Here is a 21,086-nt window from a genome sequence, read left to right as displayed (position 1 = left end):
AGCTCTTGGACCTGATCCTGCGCTCCACTCAGGACTAAATTGAGAATTGCCTCTCCCCTTGTGGGTTCCTGCACCAGCTGCTCCAAGAAGCAGTCATTTAAGCCATTGAGAAATTTTCTCTCTGCTTCTCTGCCTGAGATGGCATGTGCCCAGTCATTATGGGGCTAATTAAAATCCCCCATTATTATAGAGTTTTTTATTTTGGTAGCCTCTCTAATCTCCCTCAGGATTTCAATGTCAGTATCATTGTCCTGGTCAGGTGGTCGATAACATATCCCTGCTGCTAAATTCTTCTTATTGGAGCATGGAATTACTATCCATAGTGATTCTATTGAACGTGTTGATTCATTTAAGATTTTTATTTCATTGATTCTACATTATCTTTCACATACAGTGCCACTCCACCACCCACACGGCCTGCTCTATCCTTCCGATATATTTTATATCCCGGTATGATTGTGTCCCACAGATTTCCCTTATTCCACCAGGTTTCAGTGATGCCTATTATATCAATTTCCTCCTTTAATACAAGATACTCTAGTTCACCCATCTTATTAGTCAGACTCCTAGCATACTAGATTCCCCCAAAACTAAGGTGCACCAGCAACCAGTGGGTTGTAGCATGAGAACGCCCATATAATTTCACCCTGTAAAGTAAGCCAGGATTTGAAGCCACATGCTTCACTCACTGTACCACCCAGTCCCTAGGAGAAGCAGCACTACCCGTTAGCTCTGGGAAAGAACTTGAGCAACAAAGCATAATCGAGATACCTCTCTGGATGCTCTAGGTGTCTGTCCTTTCACAGGACAGGAAACTTCATTATCAATGCTTCAAGCAACAAGAAGCAGGTTATTTTGCTCACCTGTCAGCCCCACAGAGTGGGCAGGGAGGGACTTTAACTGTAAGTGATGTGAAGTGTCAGAGGAAATCCCTAATGTCTCAGCTCCTTTATCCACAGTTTAGCATGCCCACTGTGTTACATTAACAAATGGCAATGAGTATACCAAGCGAACATTACTATACAGCTTATGAGGGGCATTATTCTCAGCAACACAAACAGTACCTCAGCTATAGCCCAATGAAAACAGCACTGAAAGTTTTTGTTTCTTTACTTTTCGGGTTAGCACCATTAATGTTTCTTAATTTTACGACCTACCAGCACATCTCTTTTCAAATCTCTGAGGAGTAGCAGTGTTATTCTGTATCTGCAAAAACAATGAGGAGTCCTCTGGCCCCTAAAGGATCAACAGATTTGTGGGCAAAGACCACACATCTGATGAAGTGGGTCTTTGCCCTTGAAAGCTCATGCCCAAATAAGTCTGTTCGTCTTTAAGGTGCCACAGGGGTCCTTGTTGTTTTTCCTGTTCTTAAGGTTTCCTGCAGATCTGCCGCAACCATTCACCTCCACCAGAAACTTTGCCTTAATAAGGTTTCAAACTGGGAACTAATTTATATTCTTATACACACTTTTTGGGGGAAAAAAATCTTTTGGCTTGTTTTTTTTTAAGTCAGAATGGAGTTGGTGCTGGAATCAATAATATATCCAGCTGCAAATGCATTCCTTTTACTGAAAAATAGCTTTGCTTTTCATTTTCCAAGATGTCCATCTCTAGCACGGATTTTGCTTTTTTTGATACTTCATAAACATTTAAATTAATTGAGATCAGTCAAGTTACTAGACGTCATTGACTTTGGGGCATATAATAATCATTTGAACTTCCACTGCACTTCCCATTCAGAATCTCTATGCACTTGCCAAAGTTAATGAATTTACAGCTTGATTTTCAGAGATGCTGGACACCTACCACTTCCCTTTCAGGCCATCAGATTCTAAGGGCTATCTGCAGGCAAAATCAGGGGATACTGAGTAAAGGGATACTGAAGAATTAATTAAACCATTCTCTTTTTTTCCCTTGGCAAAGCAACTTGTTGCAACTATGTCTGTAACTCACTGGTGAGTGAATGTTGCCTGAACTGCAGATGGTGAGAGTCCAGAAGCACCCTACCTATAGAGGTTGGCTCAAGCTATCACAGTTCTAACTTTCTGCTTTGGAGGTTCCCAGTTCAGTAACCGGTATGCTGGTAGATCTCCATATATAATTGTCTTTGCAGTTGTAGACTGTTATCATGGTCCATCTTATGTTTTCCATATGTTCTACAAACTATCCCAGGCACTACAGAATATTTTTTAAAGACAGAAGGCAAGGCAAGAACTCTGCTTCACACCTGATATTTCTTGAAGGATGCCATAAAAATCCTGACCCCTAAAAAATAATATGAATTATAGTAAAGTACAATTTAGCTCATTTACTGGATCATACGATTCTCCTGAGAGGTCATGCCTAGCCACCCAGAGAAGGCTGTAAATCTGCTAGGTAAACCCTGGCAGGGGCTGGAGAAATTTTGATTGATGGTGTGGGGATACCCAAATCCTAAACGACTACTGTAAGCACGAGGAGCTGTCTCACTTGTTTGAGTGTTAAAATAGTTCCAGGGGAAGGTTTTGTACTAATGAATTATGCATTCTCATAATTTAACTCAAATTTGGTCCCAGGCTTTTGTAGATTCACACCTCTCCTTCAAATTCCCACTGCAATCCTATTCAAGAGACCTCTTAATTCACAAGGAAAATAATTAGCTAAGGTGTAAACACAACAGGCATCAGATGAAATGACCTTGACCAGTCAAAGTTTTAAGTTCCTCCTAAAGCCAATCAGGCCTATGATCTCAATTTTTTTTTTTTTAATTTATGGAGATTGCCTATCTGCTAGAACTGGAAGGGACCTTGAAAGATCATTGAGTCTAGTCCCCTGCCTTCACAGCAGGACCAAGTACCATCCCTGACAAATTTTTGTCCCAAATCCCTAAATAGCCTCTGCAAGGATTGAACTCACAACCCTGGGTTTAACAGGCCAATGCTCAAACCACTGAGCCATCCCTCCCTTAAGAACACACAAGGAGCTATCTGGACTTCCTTGTCTTGGTTATCTCTCTTCACTCACATACCATACAAGGCAGCAAGGATCTTTTAGTGGTAGGGCACTTGATTGGCACTCACAAAACCTAGGTTCAGTTCTTGGCCCAGCCGTAGATTTTCTGTGTGACCCTGACTGAGTCAATTAATTTAACCCTGCAGTTCAGTTCCTGAGGTGGGGATAACAGGACTTTCTTGCCTCATAAGGGCATTGAAAGGATAAAATCTGTTAACAATTGTGAGGCACTATGGTACCATGGTGATAAGTCCTTAGCTAGATAATCTGTGATATCTTCTGCCCTTCTTGCCCCCGTGGCTCAGAACATAGATTAGTGTTTGTTCATCAGCCATTAAATCTCTACTTGAGGCACTTTTTCCTTTCCCATTTTGATTTATTCATTCTCCCTCTCTCACCCCCTTTCTTTTCTAACATTAATGCTATTGTGTTTGTTTAATGGGGTTAATATGCTGCTGGTATGATAATGATCATGTACGGTTGTAATTATCCCATGTGATTAATTCTGCATTTGCTGAAAGGCTGTGAGGGTTATTCTTACCAGAGGGGAAGTTGGAACAATAGTGCTTGACAAGTGGCATTGTACATTAACACCAACCCCACAAGAAATGCACAGAGGGAAAGAATTAAGATTGTGCATGGAAAGAGAGAAGTCAAACCGAAGGGCAGGAAAGTGTGGCAGATGATTACAAGCTCTCTGGGGTAGGAGCTGTCCTTATGTTCTATGTCTGTACAGCACCTAGCACTGAGGGGAGTTGGCCCATGACTGAGGGTCCTAGATGCTATCCCAATATAAATAATTAATAATAAATAAAACAAGGACATTTATCAAGGCTGCAGGTCCCAGCTTCTACTCGCCATAAAATACCAGGTTTATGAGGAAAACACCTAGGACACTAAAAGATAAACCTTGAAACTATCCTAGGGGACCAGCAAAATAGCATCAATAGAACACTGAAGGAAAGGAGGATACATTTTTCTCTTTTATAGTGGAAGGAAAGATGGGCACAAGATACTGAGTTTTATGGGTATTAAGTGAAACAAGGTGTATATTATGCATGCTAATTTTATTTTACGTATTTTAGTGCTAAAATACAGAGAGTGTTGTCATAGGAAAAGGGACCTACTAAAGGAAAAACACTTGTGTGACACATTCTCGAGGTGTCCAGGACAGAGCATCACCTTCAGTGCGGGAGACGGGCCCTCACTGAGACAACAGTTCCCTGACACTGCCTGCCCATTAGCCATCCAAACTAACGGCTGGGGCTTGGCCAGCCTTTTCTTTGTCTTGCTAGTAACAATGGGGGTTGGCATGTGTGTGCGTAGAGCTCTTAAAGGCCTCTTCGGAATCCTTCTGAGGAGATGCTGCCTCAAAAATTCGAGCAGCAAAAAACAGCCCATGTGCATCATAATGTTGAGGTTTTTTTAAACATTCACACTGACGGATCACTGTCACTTGTGAAAGTTAAATATTGCAGCCTCCCTGATTTATCTGACACAGTTCAGCCCTCAACAGCATTTTGTTTGGAAGGTTTTTGTGATGCACAAGACAGAGCTGGGTGGGGACATTCTTTCCTTGCCCCCCCAAAAAATGTTTCTTGGAGCTTTTGCTGACTCTAAGGCACTGCCACTAGATCACTGAAGTTCAACTGCCGTGCCGCCTGCCTCTGCGGGTGTGGAGGCTTCCTGAGTCACCGTGGTGCATCTGGGGAGTTGTGTAGGAACACGCATGCCACACGAGTAAGGCTAAGATTTTGTCATTGACTTTTACTAAGAATATCCCTGACAGGTCATGGGCAATAAAGAAAAATGTATGGAAGCCATGACCTGTCCATGACTTGTACTAAAAAGATGCATGATAAAATGGGGAGCTCAGCTGCGGGGTCCCCACATCACCTGCAGAGGCTGGGCCTGCTATGAGCTTCAGGTTCCCCTCCTTAGTCCAGGTGAGTGTGAGCTCCATGGTACCCCTGCCACCCGGTCGTGGACAGGAGCACTGAGGTATCCCCACCCCTAGCTACTGAAGCTGAATTCACACAAGTTCCTTGAAGTCACAGATAACGTGACTTCCACAACCTCTGTGGGGGGAAAAAATCAGTCTTACACATGAGGCATGGAAGCTCAGTTAGGCAGGGCCCTCAGTGGGGCAGAGAGGAGGCCTGGTGTGAGGACAGAGTTAGACTGGAAGATTCATTACTGTGTAAGCGCCTCCTGCTGTTTTCCGTACGCTCTGTTGAGGGCAGTGAGTGGGTTTGGATTGACTAACAAGCAGTAGAGAATCCGAAAGCCACTGGACTACATGGTGCTTAATTTGTGCCAGGGCTGAACCCTGGCTCTTCTAGGTTTGGCAGCTCATAACCCCGGCATCTCTGAACTGGCCGTGTCAGTTATGGAAGTATAAAATTTGCTCACGTCTCCAGCCCCTCTTTCGTGACATTGGACTGCGGTAATACCCATGGAATGGTTCTGCAACTACTATGCCGTCTGTGTGCAAGTATGAGGGTGGGAAAGATTATTTCCCTCATGCTGCCTCCTCTGAGCATCTGCCCAACGCCATCTGGAGAGTAAACACTACATTCTCATTTCGACAGCTATGAGGCTGGCGGGGGCTAAGAGATGGGAGCTTACATGCCGCAAGTACCTCACTCCATACTCTCTCTCTGAAAGCCATCTCGCATGTACAATGCATGTTGTATCGTGGTTGGGTTTTCCACCGCCTTTTACATTCGCTGTCCCAAAGCCCTTTGTACAGCCCCACTGGTCTGGACACTTCAATTATGCTTTTCAAAATAGCTCTCTCAGCCCTGAATCCCAGAACGTTTTTCACTGAGAGAGAAATGGTGTTCTGTCCTCTTCAGAAATAAGAGGGATTTTTAATTTTTACCTAGCGAGGGAGGCTTGTTTAAACCTCTCATCCAACACCCTTACCAGAGCAGCAGTCTGGCTCCCACAGTTCTTCCCTGGAGAGCCAGTGGGGGTGGCAACTGCAGTTTCCAGCATGGGATTGGAAGCCAAGTGTTCCGTTTTTCCTATCTCCTTTCACTCTTTTTTATAGGCTTTTCCCTCCTGACACTTTACCAGTAATTTTCCAGGCAAGAAAGCATGGTATAGAATGGAAAATAATAATGTGATCTGACTCTGGATGTGGAAGCATATTGCGCCAGATCTGGAACATCCCTGTGGTAAATTATGAATACTGTATGCTGGCCTGCCCACGGGGATGGTGTTTATTGTATGAATATGTTGATTTAATTCAAAGGTGAGTGATCTAGATACAGGCTGGAAGGGGGAGAACAGCTCAGGATAGCCAGTCATCCAAAAACACTGAAGGGCTTAAGGACACTGCCAGTCTTATTAACTTTGACAACACTGCCTGAGTCTCCATTCAGCCTATCAAACTGGTTTAACCAGCAATAATTGGGACTCTGCAAACTGGAGAACAAAGAATGTGGGAAGGTTTTAAAACAACATCTTTCTCAGGTACGTCTTCACTGCACAGTTAACCTAGGCTCTTACCCACGTTTTAGCCCAATCCCCACTATCATCCACACAGAAAAACCTCTGATCCAGGTTTGGAGACGCTGTAAGCTGGGCTTGTGGTTACAACTTGGCCGGGAAGAGTCCAGTTTGTAGTGAAGATGCAAGCTATATCATGTGAATGATGACAATCCTCCAGTGCCTTCCCACAGTTCCCGTGTATCCAGAAGGGCAGACAAATTCTGCTACAATGCACTGAGAGCGAATCACACAAGGGCTCAGTGCACGGTAGCACATGGCCCCAGAAATGTGTGTGTCACACACACACACACACACAGAGAAAGGTGCAACACCACTGAGGATGCAGTCACTTGGGGATGGCCTTGCAGTGTGGCTACCTCATGTGAGGCTAATTGGGGTGCCAGTCACCCAAGTAAACTCTGCAATGAAGCTGTACCCTCAGCAGGACAGAAGGCTACCGGAAAACCAAACAGACACAGGGCCCCCCTTGGTGAGTGAGTGAGAGAGAGGCCTGTCGAGATCCTCTTCCTGGGAGGGTAGGACTCAAGGCAAGACAGACATGGGTGGAGACTCTCGGTCATCTTAAAATCCCTCTTTTCTTACACTGTGTCCCCACTACCAAATAAATAAGACTTAGGTTTTAAAACAGCTGTTTGGGTCCTATATGCCACTGGTCACTGGCTCCTGTAGGTGCACAAAACCAGCTGAGCCTATAGGGCGAGAATGGGCCACACACAGGGTAGTATAGCCCAGGTCATGGTCTAAGAGTTGTAGAACTGCATGATTCTACCCAAGACTAGAAAGAGCACTAGACCGAAGACAGACCAGAAAGGGGCATCTAAACATATTTGAAGGTTTTCATTTAAATTCTAGGAATATCTTATTTCTCAAGATTCTGGCTAGCGACAGGTATCAGGTAATGGGACTAGGGCTTGATCCTGCAAGATCCTAAGCACTCTGACCAATATCTAGTGAAGCAATTAAGTACTTCAATGAACATTCTCATTTGTTTACATTTAAATATGTACTTAAATGCTTTGCTGGATCGGAAGCAAAGGTGCACAGCACCTTGCAGGTTCGAGCCCTAAGAGTCTCCATCTAAAGATCCCCAGTTCAGATCTAGCCCAGTCCACAGGGACCAAATGCAAATGTACCAGCACATGCATTTGGAATTAGACTTTTTATTTCACTATTAAATATAAAATTCAAATGTGCAGAAACTCAATTAGGAAATGCTTTAATTGAATAGCTCGATGTGGTAAAAACTGTATCAAGAAAGTAAAACCAGGTTGTGGCTCTATCGAACGAGGGTGCCTTTGTGAGAGACTTCACTTACCAGGCGGCCTGTTAATAGCAAGGTTGCGGAAATGACTGCCTTTGATCATTTCTACTGACAATCGTCCAGTAGTAGCATTGTACGACAATCCCACCAGCAGCTCCGGAACGCCTCCATGTGACAGGGACTGTGTGGAAGAAGCACTATCGCTGTGAGAGATGGCCGACAGACTGATCTGAGAGTCTCCGCTCTGCAGGGAAAGAGCAAAGAGAGTCCCATGGGAATGCTCAGCACTGCTCCCCTGTTAATATATACCTTGTACTCTAATTTGATAGAGCTGTGATGTTCTTCGAGGAGTGCCAATGACTAAGAATCACCCGAATGAATAACAGCGAGGCAGAAAAGAGAATTGCAGGAACAAGTCTCCAACATCACTTTGCAGGAAAAACATCTTTCCATATTCTCTCTGTAGAGGCCAGGAGCCCTAATGTGTTATTACCACCAGTGTAATCAAAGTCTTTGAGATAAACATATTCCCCGGTACAACAAAAGTAGAGTAAATTTCCCTGAAAATGACTCACTGATGGAATGTGTTTAGCACAATCTTCTCTTTTAAGTCACTTATTGTATATTTTCTTGCTTTCTTCCTTGTTATCATCATGTTCATCAGTTCTCTCCTCACCCATCCACTGCATAATTGATTATTAATTTTGTGTGCACAATCTTATACTGAGTTTCTCTTATATGATGAAAACTCTTAGGCCTTGTCTACATTGAGAAATTGTCCACTACATCTATTGCAGAAAAAGCTTTTCTGTAACCACTGTTCTGGAATAGCTCCCTATATGGGCATAATTTCTGGAATAATTATTCAGCTCAATTCCTGCCTCTTCCTCCTTTCTTGTAGACTAGGCCTTAGAGGAAAGGGTGCCCTGTTTTAATACCTGTTGGTATTTTTCTTTTTACCAAAGGACCAGCTTTTTACCAAAGGATTGAATATTAGTACAAGATAAGGATGTTAAATTTGGATTAACCAACTAATCGCAGTGGCGGATATAGAGCAGAGCGAGCGGGGCGGCTGCTTCAATAGGCCCCGCGTACCCGCTACTACCTGTCGGCTGTGGTCGTGGCGCATGCACGAAATTGTGCTGCCCCGGGCCCTGCACTTCAATAGGCCCTGTGCCCCGCAAAACTCTCATCCACCCCTGACTAATCGAATAGTCAATGTAATTTGCATCGATTATTTGATTAGTCGATAAGGGCGCCTTCACCTCTGAAATGTAGCGAAAGCCCTGATGGCTACATTTCAAAGGTGGAAGTGCCGTGGGGAGCACAGCCAGTGGAGGATTCGAGAAGTCCCCTGCTGGCCCCACGCTCCCTGCTTTTGAAACGTACAAAGATTCAAAAGCAAGGAGAGCAGGACCAATGGGGGTCTGTTTGAGTCCCCAGCTTGCCCCAGGATCCCTGCAGTGCTCCTGCTTATGAAATGTAGAAAAAGCCCTGCTCTTACTACATTTCAAAGGCAGAAGTACCGACAGTTTCCTGCTGTACCCTTGCTCCTTCTCCCCACAGAGACAGTGCTGGGGGGAACCAGCTTTTAAGCCAGCTTCTCCTAGCACTAGTTCTTGTCCCCCCCCCCCCCCCCCCGCCCCCTTGCTGCTTCTCTCTGATAAGAGGCAGCAAGGAGGCAGGGGGAAGCAACTAGCTGAGTGATTAGTTGACTAGTCACTTAGGGAACACGTCTGCTTTTTCGGAACAGTTTCTGAAAAAGCGGGCGTGTTCTTTCAGAAGCCCTGTATTCCTTATTTTATAAGGAATAAGGGATTTTCTGAAAGAGACGGTTTTTCCCACATTTGGCCCCGTGTAGATAGGCCAAATGTCAGAAAAGCCTCTTCTGAAAAAAAATGCAGAAAAAGGTATGCAAATTCCAGAAAAAGAACGCAGTGTAGCTATAGCCTTACAGCCCTAATACACGACATAGAATCATAGAATACTAGGACTGGAAGGGACCTCAAGAGATCATCAAGTCCAGTCCCCTGCCCTCATGGCAGGACCCAGTACTGTCTAGACCAGTGGTCCCCAACCTTTTGAGGCTGTCGGGCGCCAGGGGGCGTGGCCGTTCGCCTGCCGGGCGCCAGGGGGCGGGGACACTTGCGCGCCCGGGGCGGCCCCCCCCCCATAGCCGCATGCCCGGGGCCGGGGCCCCCTCCCGCAAGCACCCCGCAAGCGCCGCGTGCCCGGGGCCGGTGCTTCCCCCTCCCCCCTGCAAGTGCTGCGCGCCCAGGGCCGGGGCCGGGGCTTCCCCCTCCCCCCTGCAAGCGCCGCGTGCCCGGGGCCGGGGCTTCCCCCTCCCCCCTGCAAGCGCCACGCACCCGGGGCCGGCGCTCCCCCCCCCCCCCCCGCAAGCGCCGCGCGCCCGGGGCCGACGCTTCCCGCAAGCGCCGCGCGCCTGGGGCCGATGCTCCCCGCAAGCGCCGCGCCATGTGCCCGGGGCCAGGCCAGCCCCGAGCACCTGGCGGGTGCCCGCGGGCACCGTGTTGGGGACCACGGCCCTAGATTCCTTTCTGCCGCTCTCCTTCCTAGACAGTCGCTTTCTATTCTGTATGTGTGAAACTGATTGTTCCTTCCTAAGTGGAGCACTTTCCTTTTTGTTCTTATTAAACTTCATCCTGTTTACCTCAGACCATTTCTCCAATTTGTCCAGATCATTTTGAATTATGACCCTATTCGCCAAAGTAGTTGCAACCCCTCCAAGCTTGGTATTATCTGCAAACTTAATAAGCGTACTCTCTATGCCGATATCTAAATCGTTGATGAAGATATGACAGGACTGCTTTCTAAAAACAAAACAAAAAACTGTGTTTGAAAATCTATTTTTTTCTCGACAACAAAGATGAGGAAGAAGTTTAATAGCTACACAGTAGTTTCAAAATCAACCTCATGGCACTGCAATTATCCTGCTATTCTGATATCACAGATGATCTAATCTGGGGTTGGAAATTGGGATTTTGCAAGGAGATTTAAGGAACAAAATGAACAAATCCTACAGAAGCAAAGCACCAAACTTGTTAGACTGCTTGGAAAACCCTAGCTAAAATGCTCTTGTCATGCTTTTCACTGTCTTCACAAATGACTCTGAAAACTGGGTAACTCTAGGGCTGCTTAAGTTGTGCAGTGCCAAACCTGGGAAATAACATGTCCAACTGGCAGAAAACATGCATGTATGGATGCAAATAGGTACCTATGGATGCAACATGGAAAACTGGTTGTGTGGGCAATTGACCTTTTTTTTGTGGGTGCTATTGCATATTTTATGAGCAGTCACCAATCTGTACCATCTTTTGTGGATGGAACTTGTGTGTCTAATTTTGAAAACCTGGCCCTTTTGAATTCAGAACCCAATGGATTACATGGGAAGAGCTGGAGCCTGAATGTATACAGGATGGATATTGTGTCTTATGAAAACAACCTTTTTATGAGACATGCACCCCTGCTTCCTTTCAAGCCTAGTGAAATGTCCAAAAGGGAGCATCAGTGAATGCATTGGGTAACATGGACACTAAACTTCCTCTAACTAGAGCTGATAGTCATTGCTTGAGATCAGGATACAAATTGTGAACTAAACAGTGGTGCTAGGAACTGAGCATCTTTAAGAATGAAGTTAATGCTGCATCCCTCTGCTCCTGGCAATGAGACAAGTTTTAAGAACTGTTTAATAGACTTACGCTCATATTGCTCCTTGGCTCCAAAACCAGGGTCACCTTCACTTCCCCCTCCTGGTTTAAGCGGCTCAGGTAAAACAGTTGCTCCCCCATCATCTTCTCCCGGATCATTTTGCGCACTGCATAGAGACGGAATCTGAGTGCGTAGCTACCCAGGTCCTCTGGCTCCAGCTTATGAAAAGTCATTTTGTCCTTGAACACTGGGATGGGTCCTCTCTGAACGCTTGTCTTTCCCCTCTGTTTCTTGCTGGGCATCAGAACTGTGTGAACTTGCCAGGTGTTCACACCACTGCGGTCTTTGTCCGGGATATCCTTAGCTTCCACAATAGTAACCAGCAGCTTTTGGCTTGAGGCCTTATAATCGAAAATGACATCTAGGTCACCGCATTTAGAAATCGGTTCATGGGCACTGTGATGAGCTGGAAGACTATTCCCTCCTTCATGGTCCTGCCATGGGGAAGAATAAATAAAGGATATATAAAAAATTATTTCCTATACAGGACTTATTAAATCTAACACCACACAATGATGGCCCATCGGGATCATGCAAGGGTAAAGTTGAGTGTCATAGAGTGTGAGTAACAAAAAATCATTGTATACAGAATAACTGGCAAACATGACTGAGACCAAATAGAAGACACTTTGAGATCTACTGATGTAAAGTGCTATATAGGAAGTAGGTATTATTATTACCATAGTCTCATCAACTCAACTCCTTGATAGATAGTGGGTCTCAAATAGTGAAGAAATATCCTGAGCAAAGTACCATGTGCAATAAACACACAGACATTACCTAATCCTGATGTGCTTCTTCCATAGGCTGTGTACGTCTACACTGCACCCTGTACTGAGCCTCCTAGCCCGGGTTGATGGGCTTGTGCTAGTGCACTAAAAATACAGTTTGAACCTCCTAAATCTGGGACTCTCTGGTCCAGCAACTTCCTTGGTCTGGGAGGATCACTGATGTTGCAAGACCGGCTAGTCCCAGTGTCTGAGAGCAAGCTGGTTGGGAGTCCAGCGGTGGGGAGCCTCTCCATCAGGTCCAATGAGCCCAATCCTTGAACAGCCCCAACCAGGTGAGGCAGCAGGGGGACTGGTGAACCTCATTGCTGCAGAGCCCCGTACCAGAGCAGCAACAGCGGGGCAGCCACAAAGCTCTGCCTCTGGAAAGCCCCACTACGGTGGGGCAGAAATGTGGCCACAGCAGCTGGGGAGCTCCACCCCCAGAGAGTCCCAGCTGGTTGGCAGCAGCAGGCCAGAGCCAAACCCAAGCTCTGTAGTAGCAGGGCTGGAGTCCAGTGGCAGTGGTGCTGGAGCGGAGCCAGCCAAAGAGAGAGATAGTGTGCTGAGAGGCCAGTGGCAGGGGATCTCCCCTGATCTGGCAAATTCCCTGATCTGGCAAATTCAGGTGCCAATGGTGCTGAACCAGGGAGGTCCAAAACCTATAGTTGTATGGCCGTTGGCGCTCAGGCTCTCAAGGGCCTCCATTTCAAGGCTGGGGATCTATCTAGTTATGTTTTTGTCACCCCAGGCTGATACGGTTCCCTCCCACATGCAGTGTAGGCATATTCCAAATGCCCACCTTCGGAATGTGATATGGTCACATGAACATCCAGAAGCTGAGCCACACTCTGTGGTGTCAACTCCAACAAAGTGGCCTTTGTTTTGCTCACCCTTTTCTCTGGAGAGCAGGCAAACAAACATATAAATACTCCTTTCTGGTTTTGGAGAGGCCAATTCAGGTGAATTGCTGGATTCCCTACTGCACCTGATTCACAAGTGAGTGGTGGTCTCCCACTCTGCCTTGGCTTGCGGCAAGAGCAGTAGAGGTAGTGACACAGAAAACCAGCCAGATCAGACTGGGGGAGTGGCAAATAAAGCAAAGGACAAGTCACTGATTCAGAGTATGCTGGATCACTTAGTAAACTGGGTGCAAGCAAACAGTTTGCCTTTTAATATGGTTAAATGTAAATATGTCTATTTCAAAGAACAAAGAGTGCAGACCATACAAAGAATGGGGGACCATATCCCAGGAAGCAGTGACTCTGAAAAAGATTTGGAGGGTCATGTTGGATAACCAGCTGAGCGTGAGCTCCCCGGGCGATACTTGGTCAAAAAACCAATGCAGTCCTGGAATGCATAAATGGGGGGATCTCAAGAATGAGTTGAGAGATTATTTTATCTCTGTATTTGGAGATACAGAGATCTGCTGGAATCATTTGTCCAGTTCTGATGCACACAATTCCAGAAGGATGCTGATAAATTGGAAAAGGTTCAGACAAGGGTGATGAGAATGAATACGGATTAGAAAATATGCCTTCTAGGACAGACTCAATGAGTTCAATCTATTTAGCTTCAGAAAGAGAAGATGATAGAATGATTTGATTGCGGCCTGTAAGTATCTGCATGGAGAACAAATATTTAATAATGGGCTCTTCCATCTAGTAGTATAACATGATCCAGTGGCTAAAAGATGAACCTAAACAAATTCAGACTTGCATTTTGACAGGGAGGGAATTAACTATTGCAATAGTTTATAAAGGGGTAATAGATTCTCCATTAATTTTTAAATAAAGATTGGATGATTTTGTAATAAAAAAGATCTGCTCTAGGGATTGCTTTGGGGGCAGTACTCCGGCCTGTGTTATACAGGAGGTCAGATTAGATGATCACAATGATCCCTTCTCGCCTTGCAATCTCTGAATCCAACACTTCTTGGCTCCTCTCCCATTATGTGCATCTCCATCCAAAGTGCCGGGAAACTTTTATTCACTTTGAACCCTCATGTTTCGTGGGTAGAACTCAAACCATACAATCAACACGTATATAAATCAATTCTCACATTACCCTTTCTTTTGGTTTCTTTAGAAACTTATGATTAAACAAGATTAACACCACTACAACCGTTGCTCGCTTTACCTGTTGATGGGTGTGTGTGTGCGAGAAGCTGTTTAAAGGTGCTTTTCATCTCAGAGACAGAATGTGTTTCATGTGATAAAGGGGTTGCTATAACAATCAATCATTTCTATTTAAACCTATGTACACTTCACTAGGGCAAGATTTTCGGTTAATATCCAGTAGGTGAATCAAGGCCCGTTGTGGGCAGTGTAAGGAGGAGCAACTCAAATCTTTATCTTTTGATTTTAAACTAACACATTTCAATATGTGGATCTAATCAGGGATGTAGGAGAGTAGTTGAGTTGACTATTCGCATTGTCCCTGCTTGCTGCCTCTGTATCAGAGGCAGCAAGGGGTGGGAGGAGCAGGAGCCAGTACTGGGGGGAGCAAGCTTAAAAGCTGGTCCACCCAGCACCATCTCCACAGTGCCGCCTCTCCCCGTCCCCACACTTCTGCCTCTATCAGAGGTAGCAGCATGGGGAGGGGGTCAGGGGAGGCTGCCATGAAGCAGCTCTGCAGAGCAGCCCTTGCCCACTCCCTGTTGGGACTCCCCTCCTGCCCCCGCCACCACAGACAGTGGCTACTGGACCCCGCACCAATGGAATTAGGCAATTGTGTGCATGGTCAATGGTAAACAAAATGTCCCACGGGCCACACAAAGAACCCTGGTGGGCCACAGGTTGCTTACCACTGGACTAGATAATCTAAATGTCCCTTTCCCTCCTTAAACTGTTTGAATCTACACAGACTTAAGACATATACCCCTCTCACTATAGTGTGTCTCTGATAACAGATCACCAGTGCAGGACCGAATGTGTATACATGTAAAATACACATTCTTGCTAGGAAAAAAAAACAATATTTGACAAAGTGATAATTATGGCAGCAGCCTTGAAATGCTCTATGAGCATCCATGGCAGATGCACAACATTATAATGTCTGTCTCAAAACAGAGGTCTGTTTGAATGCAGCACAGCAATATTTAGGTATTTCTGGAATGTCAGAACATGAAGTTCACTCAAAAAAATTCTTCCATTAAGGCACACAATGCAGTGAGATGAGAAGCTACTCGCAGCAAACAAACCAGGATCCAGGTGTATCTGAACTCTGTAAATTCTCTAGGTGTTGCTCATGTTGTTCATATACATGCATCTGGGGTGGAGTGACAGGCACATTCAAAATATAAATGAAAAGAGGACACCCCAGATTCCACAGCACTTATGCACGGTGATGGGCATGAAACAGAGAGAGAATCCACAGATTAACATCCTGGCTCAAATCATGAAGAAAAAAGGGTCCAAACAGTTATTGCAGGAGGTTCTAGTGTATCAGGGCATAGATGCAGAGCCAATCTGTGCAGCAGTCAAAACGACGGTCTATTTTTAGTGCCTCTCCGTGAACGTCTGCTCTTACCAGGTCAAAAGCCCATACACTGAGAAGCTGTTTTCACTCTTCAGCTGGGTACAAGCAGCTTGCTCACAGGAAGGGAACATTTTCTGCCAAGCCTTGTTTTTCCTTAGGGCAAAGAGAGTAACTTGTGCAGCTAAGGGATGTTCATTTTGGAACATGGCCTTTTGTGCTTTTTAAAAAATATTTTATGTAATTCTTTATGCCTGCAGAAATTAATCAGATGGTCAATAATCATCACCCACGGGTATTACTCGTGGGTATTAGCTTTGAAATAAGGGCCAGATCCTCAGGTCTTGCAAAGAGCTGCCTGGTGAAATGCACTGATTGCAGGAGAGCAAAGGAGGCTGTAAGCCAGACCCCTGCCTGCCATAGAAATGTGCTGTGTGTCAATGGAGAGCAGCGTGACAAGCAGCTAGCTAAACCAGGGAAGCCCCCAGCTGGCCCTTTCATTCAACTTTCCAGATGTGTCATGTTCCCTGAGCAACAGAAAGCCACCAGGAGGAGAAGCAAGGATCTGACCCAGTAATCTTACACTGTATCCCTACAGACACACACCACAGACACGTGCAGTAACAAATCCACTTACCTCCTTGCAAGTGTGACAAGACATTGTTAGCTATTTCACAGTAACGTCTCTCATGTGGAAAACGGCTGAGATATGATTTCTGTGTGAAATCAGACAACAAACCAGCCTCCCAGAAGGAATACTAGTGAAATCTATTCAAAATTCCAACCGGCACAGTATCAGGAAAGAGAAAACCGTATACACGCACAAAGGTGAGTGCATGCATGCACTTAGGGCTTACTATCCTGTGCTGTGCCAAGTGATTTTTCACTTCATTTCTTCCCTTAAGATTTTGGACAAGAAGCCCAGACACCTTCAAGGAATAGAAACACTGTGTGTAATGCAGAATAATTCACCGTACCTCAGGGCTCCAAGCTGATGAGCTGTCCGTAGCATCATTCCCTTCAAATCCCTGGTTGCTGAATGCCGTCTCCATTTGCAAGCTCCCATCTGTGGCTTGCTGGCTAAGGCTATGGGTAATGCTAGCCTCCATTCCAGGGTCTTTGGTACCCCGGCTCTCAGAGGCAGTTCTTGAATCAACAGATATGTGGTCATCTTCAGGATAGGATAGGTTGTCTTGGAAACTCAGTTGGCTTAGCCCATCCAGATCTAACAATATTCAGCAAGAAAATCATTTCAGAGTGATTAAAATGACTTGTTTTCTCCCTAATTTATCTTTTACCCCCTTACTACTGGAGGAGCCTGGCAGGGCCAGCCCTGTTTATGAGACACCTGGCACTGACTTCACACACACAAAATCACACAAGCCACATAAATCAGCATTGCACAAAATAAAAGCGGCTACTTTCCCCCTGTCTCACACAAAGCAAGGATCAGAGAGATGTGAGGGAATACGGGACTAAGAACACCTATAGGGTATGAAGACATCACCTGTCAAGAGACAGACTGGGCACACAATGGACAAGCAGCAGGCACAGGCCTGATCCTAAGAGAAGGGTGTGGCGGAGGGAAACCTACACAATTTTCTCTTCTCGGTGGGTGGGAAGCAGCACCGGGGTCAGTCTCGCCCAGTAGGGAAACAGCACTGATAGAGACAGAAGGCTTGGCTTAGGTGGTTGATAGAAGGCCTGGCCTCCCATTCAGTCTCCGTCCTGAGGAGTTCAAGTGCAACTTAAAGCAGTTCTCCGACCAAACGGAAATTCTGAGGAAGGGGGCAACATTAACTCTACTAGTCTGAGCTGAGGTGAAACCCTTCCTGGGACACAAGGCTGCTCACATTACAACTCCCCTGCTTCCCCAGGCCAGCTTCCATGCACCTGACCTAACAGGTCTATCCTGCATGATTGAAGATGGAAATGTTACTCAACCTGAATAGTTCTTTAAGGTTTGTGTCCCTAGGAGTGCTCCACTTCAGGTGCGCATGTGCCTCTCAAGCTCTCGTCTGGAGATTTATAGGCCTCTTGCCTGAGCAAATGTCAAGGCTACGTATGGGTGCATGGGAAAACTGCCCTCAGTTCTTTCTCTAGCCAGGCACCCTTGAGGGAACAACCAAAGCAGGAGGAGGAGGGCAGGTAATGGAGCACCCACCAAGACACACATCTCGAAGAACTCCAGTTCCTGCACAGGGTGAGTAATATCTCCTTCTTCCTTGAGTAGTGTCCTTATGGATGCTCCACTTCAGGTGACTTCTCAGAAGTATCACAGGAGGAAAAGGGCACTTCTGAACAAAGTACAGAACTGAAGATAGTGCTATTGGGCCAAATACCACATCGGATCTGATGCCATGGAGCAGACAGTCATGCTTCGAAAACATACTGAAGTCCAAGTAGTGGCTGCATGTATCAGACACTGGAACACTTTTCAGAAATGTAGATGTTGTCTGTGATCTGGTTGAATGTGCTCTGATCCCTTGAGGCGGCTGAACATCTATAGGCTCATAACAGGTAGAGAGACAACCCAAAAACCATTTTGAAAGGCTTCAAGCAGAGAGAGAAGTCCCTTTAGATCTATCTGGAAAGAAGGAGGAGAGTCTAAGGCAGAGGTCTCAAACTCCCAGGCCATGAGCCATCCTCAGTCAGACCAATTACACAACCCTGCCAAGGAGTCCAAGTGGGCCAGAGGGGGCTGTCCATTACCGCCCCTAAGCCCTGCCCTCTCCCTCCATGGTACACCATCCTCTGAGGGATGCAGCCTCGGGGATTACCAGGGAGTCTGGCATGGGGTGGCATAAATGGTCCCCCCCTTCACTCCCCACAGGGAAGTGGACCGCTCTTGACAGGTGCACTTGCTCTGCTTCCTTGTGGCTCCTGCCACTATGGAGAGTGCAGGGGGACTTGACTACTGCTGCCGCCCCAGGCCAGGCTCCCAACAGTGATCTCCAAAGATGTGCCCTTAAGGGATGGGGTGCCATGGGTGGAGGGGAGAGGCCAGGGCAGTGGTGGGAAGGGCTAGGCTTTGGGGGATGGTAACGGGCAGTCTCCCTGCCCAGCATGCTGGATCTCCCAGGCTGGATTGCATATTTGCTTTGGCTGGTGATAGCGGGAATTTGAGACCCCTCTTCTAGGTGATCTCTTAAACTGCTTACTCCTATCGACATAGAAGGTGTCAAGGCCTTTCTAACATCTCTTTCTAACAGAGATCTTTTTGTAAAGGAGGGGGATCTGCGTTAAGGTTCCAGTAACCCTGACCCCGTGGCAACCCAGAAGGTGATTTTCACAGATAAATGAAGGATGCAGCAAGTCGTCGCTGGTTTGAATAGAAGTCTTGTAAAGCAGCTGCGAGCCAGGTTAAGGTCCCAAGATGCGGTAGGTTGTCTAATGTGAGGGATGAGATTACACAAGTCTTTAAATCAGGGGTAGGGAGCCTACAGCCCACAGGCCAGATCCAGCCCCTGGCTTTCTTTGATCTGGCCTACAGCAATCTTTGGGGCTTTCAGTAACATAGGGTAGCCCTGGAGTCCTTCAGTGTGTGCCGGGTTGTTCATGGTCTCTGAGAAAAAGCTTATGACCGTGTGTTCTGAAGCTCTGTCAGAAACCCTGCAAGTAGGAGCCATGTTTTCAGAGCATAATCACTGCTGTAGAGATGAATCTGGCACAGTGTCTGATGCATCTAGAGACACTTGGAAAGCTGTTCTGGCCAATGATCGACCCTGTGCCAGTATGGACCACAGTTGCTCCTTGCACTCATGTGGCAGCTGCTCAATGAAATCGGTGAGCTTGTTGTAAATAGTAAATCTGTATTGGGCCATGACCACCTAATAGTTTGTGATCTGGAACTGTAGAGTTGCAGATGAGTAAGACTTTTATCCAAAGAGAGCCAGCCCCTTTTAGTCCATATTAAAGGGGGCAGGTCCCAAAAAGTGCTGCCTATCCCACCCAGGCCTTTCATCCATCACTAGGGAGTAGGTGGTGGATGTGAAAATAAAAAGTCAGAATGCTTAAGGAGCACATACAGTTATCTGCCCTTCTGCACACAGGGGGTATGTCTACACTACCCCCCTAGTTCGAACTAGGGGGGTAATGTATGCATACTGAACTTGCTAATGAAGCCCGGGATTTGAATTTCCCGGGCTTCATTAGCATAAAGCCGGCGCCGCCATTTTTAAAAGCCGGCTAGTGCGAACCCCGTGCCGCGCGGCTACACGCGGCATGGACTAGATAGTTTGGATTAGGCTTCTAACCCGAACTATCTGAACGCCTCGTGGTGTTAGACACTTAGTGGGTTTCAGGAGACTCTCATGAACAGGTAGTGCCACTCTGGAAGGTGTTGTCAACTGCAAGATACCCAGCAGCCTATGTTACAGTTCCTTGACCTCTGCCAGAGGTCTACCACTGTTCTCAGGAGACCGTGAAACTGCCTAGAGTTGTTGGTCACGGAAAGTGGGGGAGGCTTAATTTGCTCATCGGCAACAACAATGAAATGGATGTCTCGGGGTAACTTCTTCGTCTGCTCTAGCCTCCTGCTCTTCACATGTCTCCTCCTACCATGGCAGATAGGGAGGGGAAAGATGTAAAACCCTAGTCTCCCTGAAGGATGGTACCAGTGATCTGTGAAACTGCTGCCCATAGGTAGCCTATGGGTCCCAATGTGGCCTCTGCAGGGGTCCATAAGGAAGCAAGGGTGGCAAGGCTGGGTTTCCACCTCTTTGGTACGACAACCCACCCTGTGTGAAGGCAGATTTCCTTGGGGTATTGAGGAGACAACTGGGGAGTCCTCTTCATTTTCCTCTATGGAGAGGAAGGGGGCAGCCATTCAGGAGGCAGGCGCGTCCTGTGCCATAAGATGGCTGCTTCAAGGTCAAGGTCAAGGTCACAGAAGCAGGAGATGTCCCCTACCCGTCAACAACAGGGACGCTGGTTCATCTGACCCCGAGAGGCCTCTTGAGTACTGGAATTCTTGAGGTACCGGAATGGACCTTGGTACCGGCGCCATAGTGCAGTTGCCGTAGCTGAAGCTGACAGCATCGATGACAATGAGCATTCTGCAGGAACTGCAGATGGCTGGCACTATGGCTTGCTCAGTTGAGACAGTTCCGCGGGCCCTGGATGAGCTGCTTCCATCACTACCAGCGGCTGGGTTATGATGGAACCAACAACTGAATGAGATGCTTCGGTGTCAGTGACAGGGGTGAACTTGACAGTAACCTGTCCTCATCCTCCTTACTGGTGCAGGGTGCTGGGGCTCTAATGCAGCCGTACTTCTTGTACTCGGAGCTCCAGGGCTTCATAGACCTGCTGGTACTGGAGGAAGAGTCCTTGACTCCACC

The 21,086-nt window shown here is 46.6% G+C and overlaps 1 protein-coding gene across 4 annotated transcripts in view; it reads right to left on the bottom strand.

The window, feature by feature from the left end:
* Positions 1 to 21,086, bottom strand: part of SYT16 (synaptotagmin 16) — a 141,808-nt gene that overhangs the window by 5,201 nt on the left and 115,521 nt on the right. For all 4 annotated transcript variants that reach the window (XM_075926371.1, XM_075926370.1, XM_075926369.1 and 1 more), the window contains 3 exons: positions 16,722 to 16,969; positions 11,491 to 11,934; positions 7,826 to 8,015 (listed from right to left, as the gene is read on the bottom strand). In XM_075926371.1, the coding sequence (XP_075782486.1) occupies positions 7,826 to 8,015; positions 11,491 to 11,934; positions 16,722 to 16,969 (882 nt within the window). The remainder of the gene's footprint in view (positions 1 to 7,825; positions 8,016 to 11,490; positions 11,935 to 16,721; positions 16,970 to 21,086) is intronic.

This window comes from Pelodiscus sinensis, chromosome 4 (assembly GCF_049634645.1).
Source record: "Pelodiscus sinensis isolate JC-2024 chromosome 4, ASM4963464v1, whole genome shotgun sequence".
NCBI classification, from domain to species: Eukaryota; Metazoa; Chordata; order Testudines; family Trionychidae; genus Pelodiscus; species Pelodiscus sinensis.
Note: the sequence above shows the minus strand (reverse complement) of the source record. Positions and strands in the feature narration are given on the sequence as shown.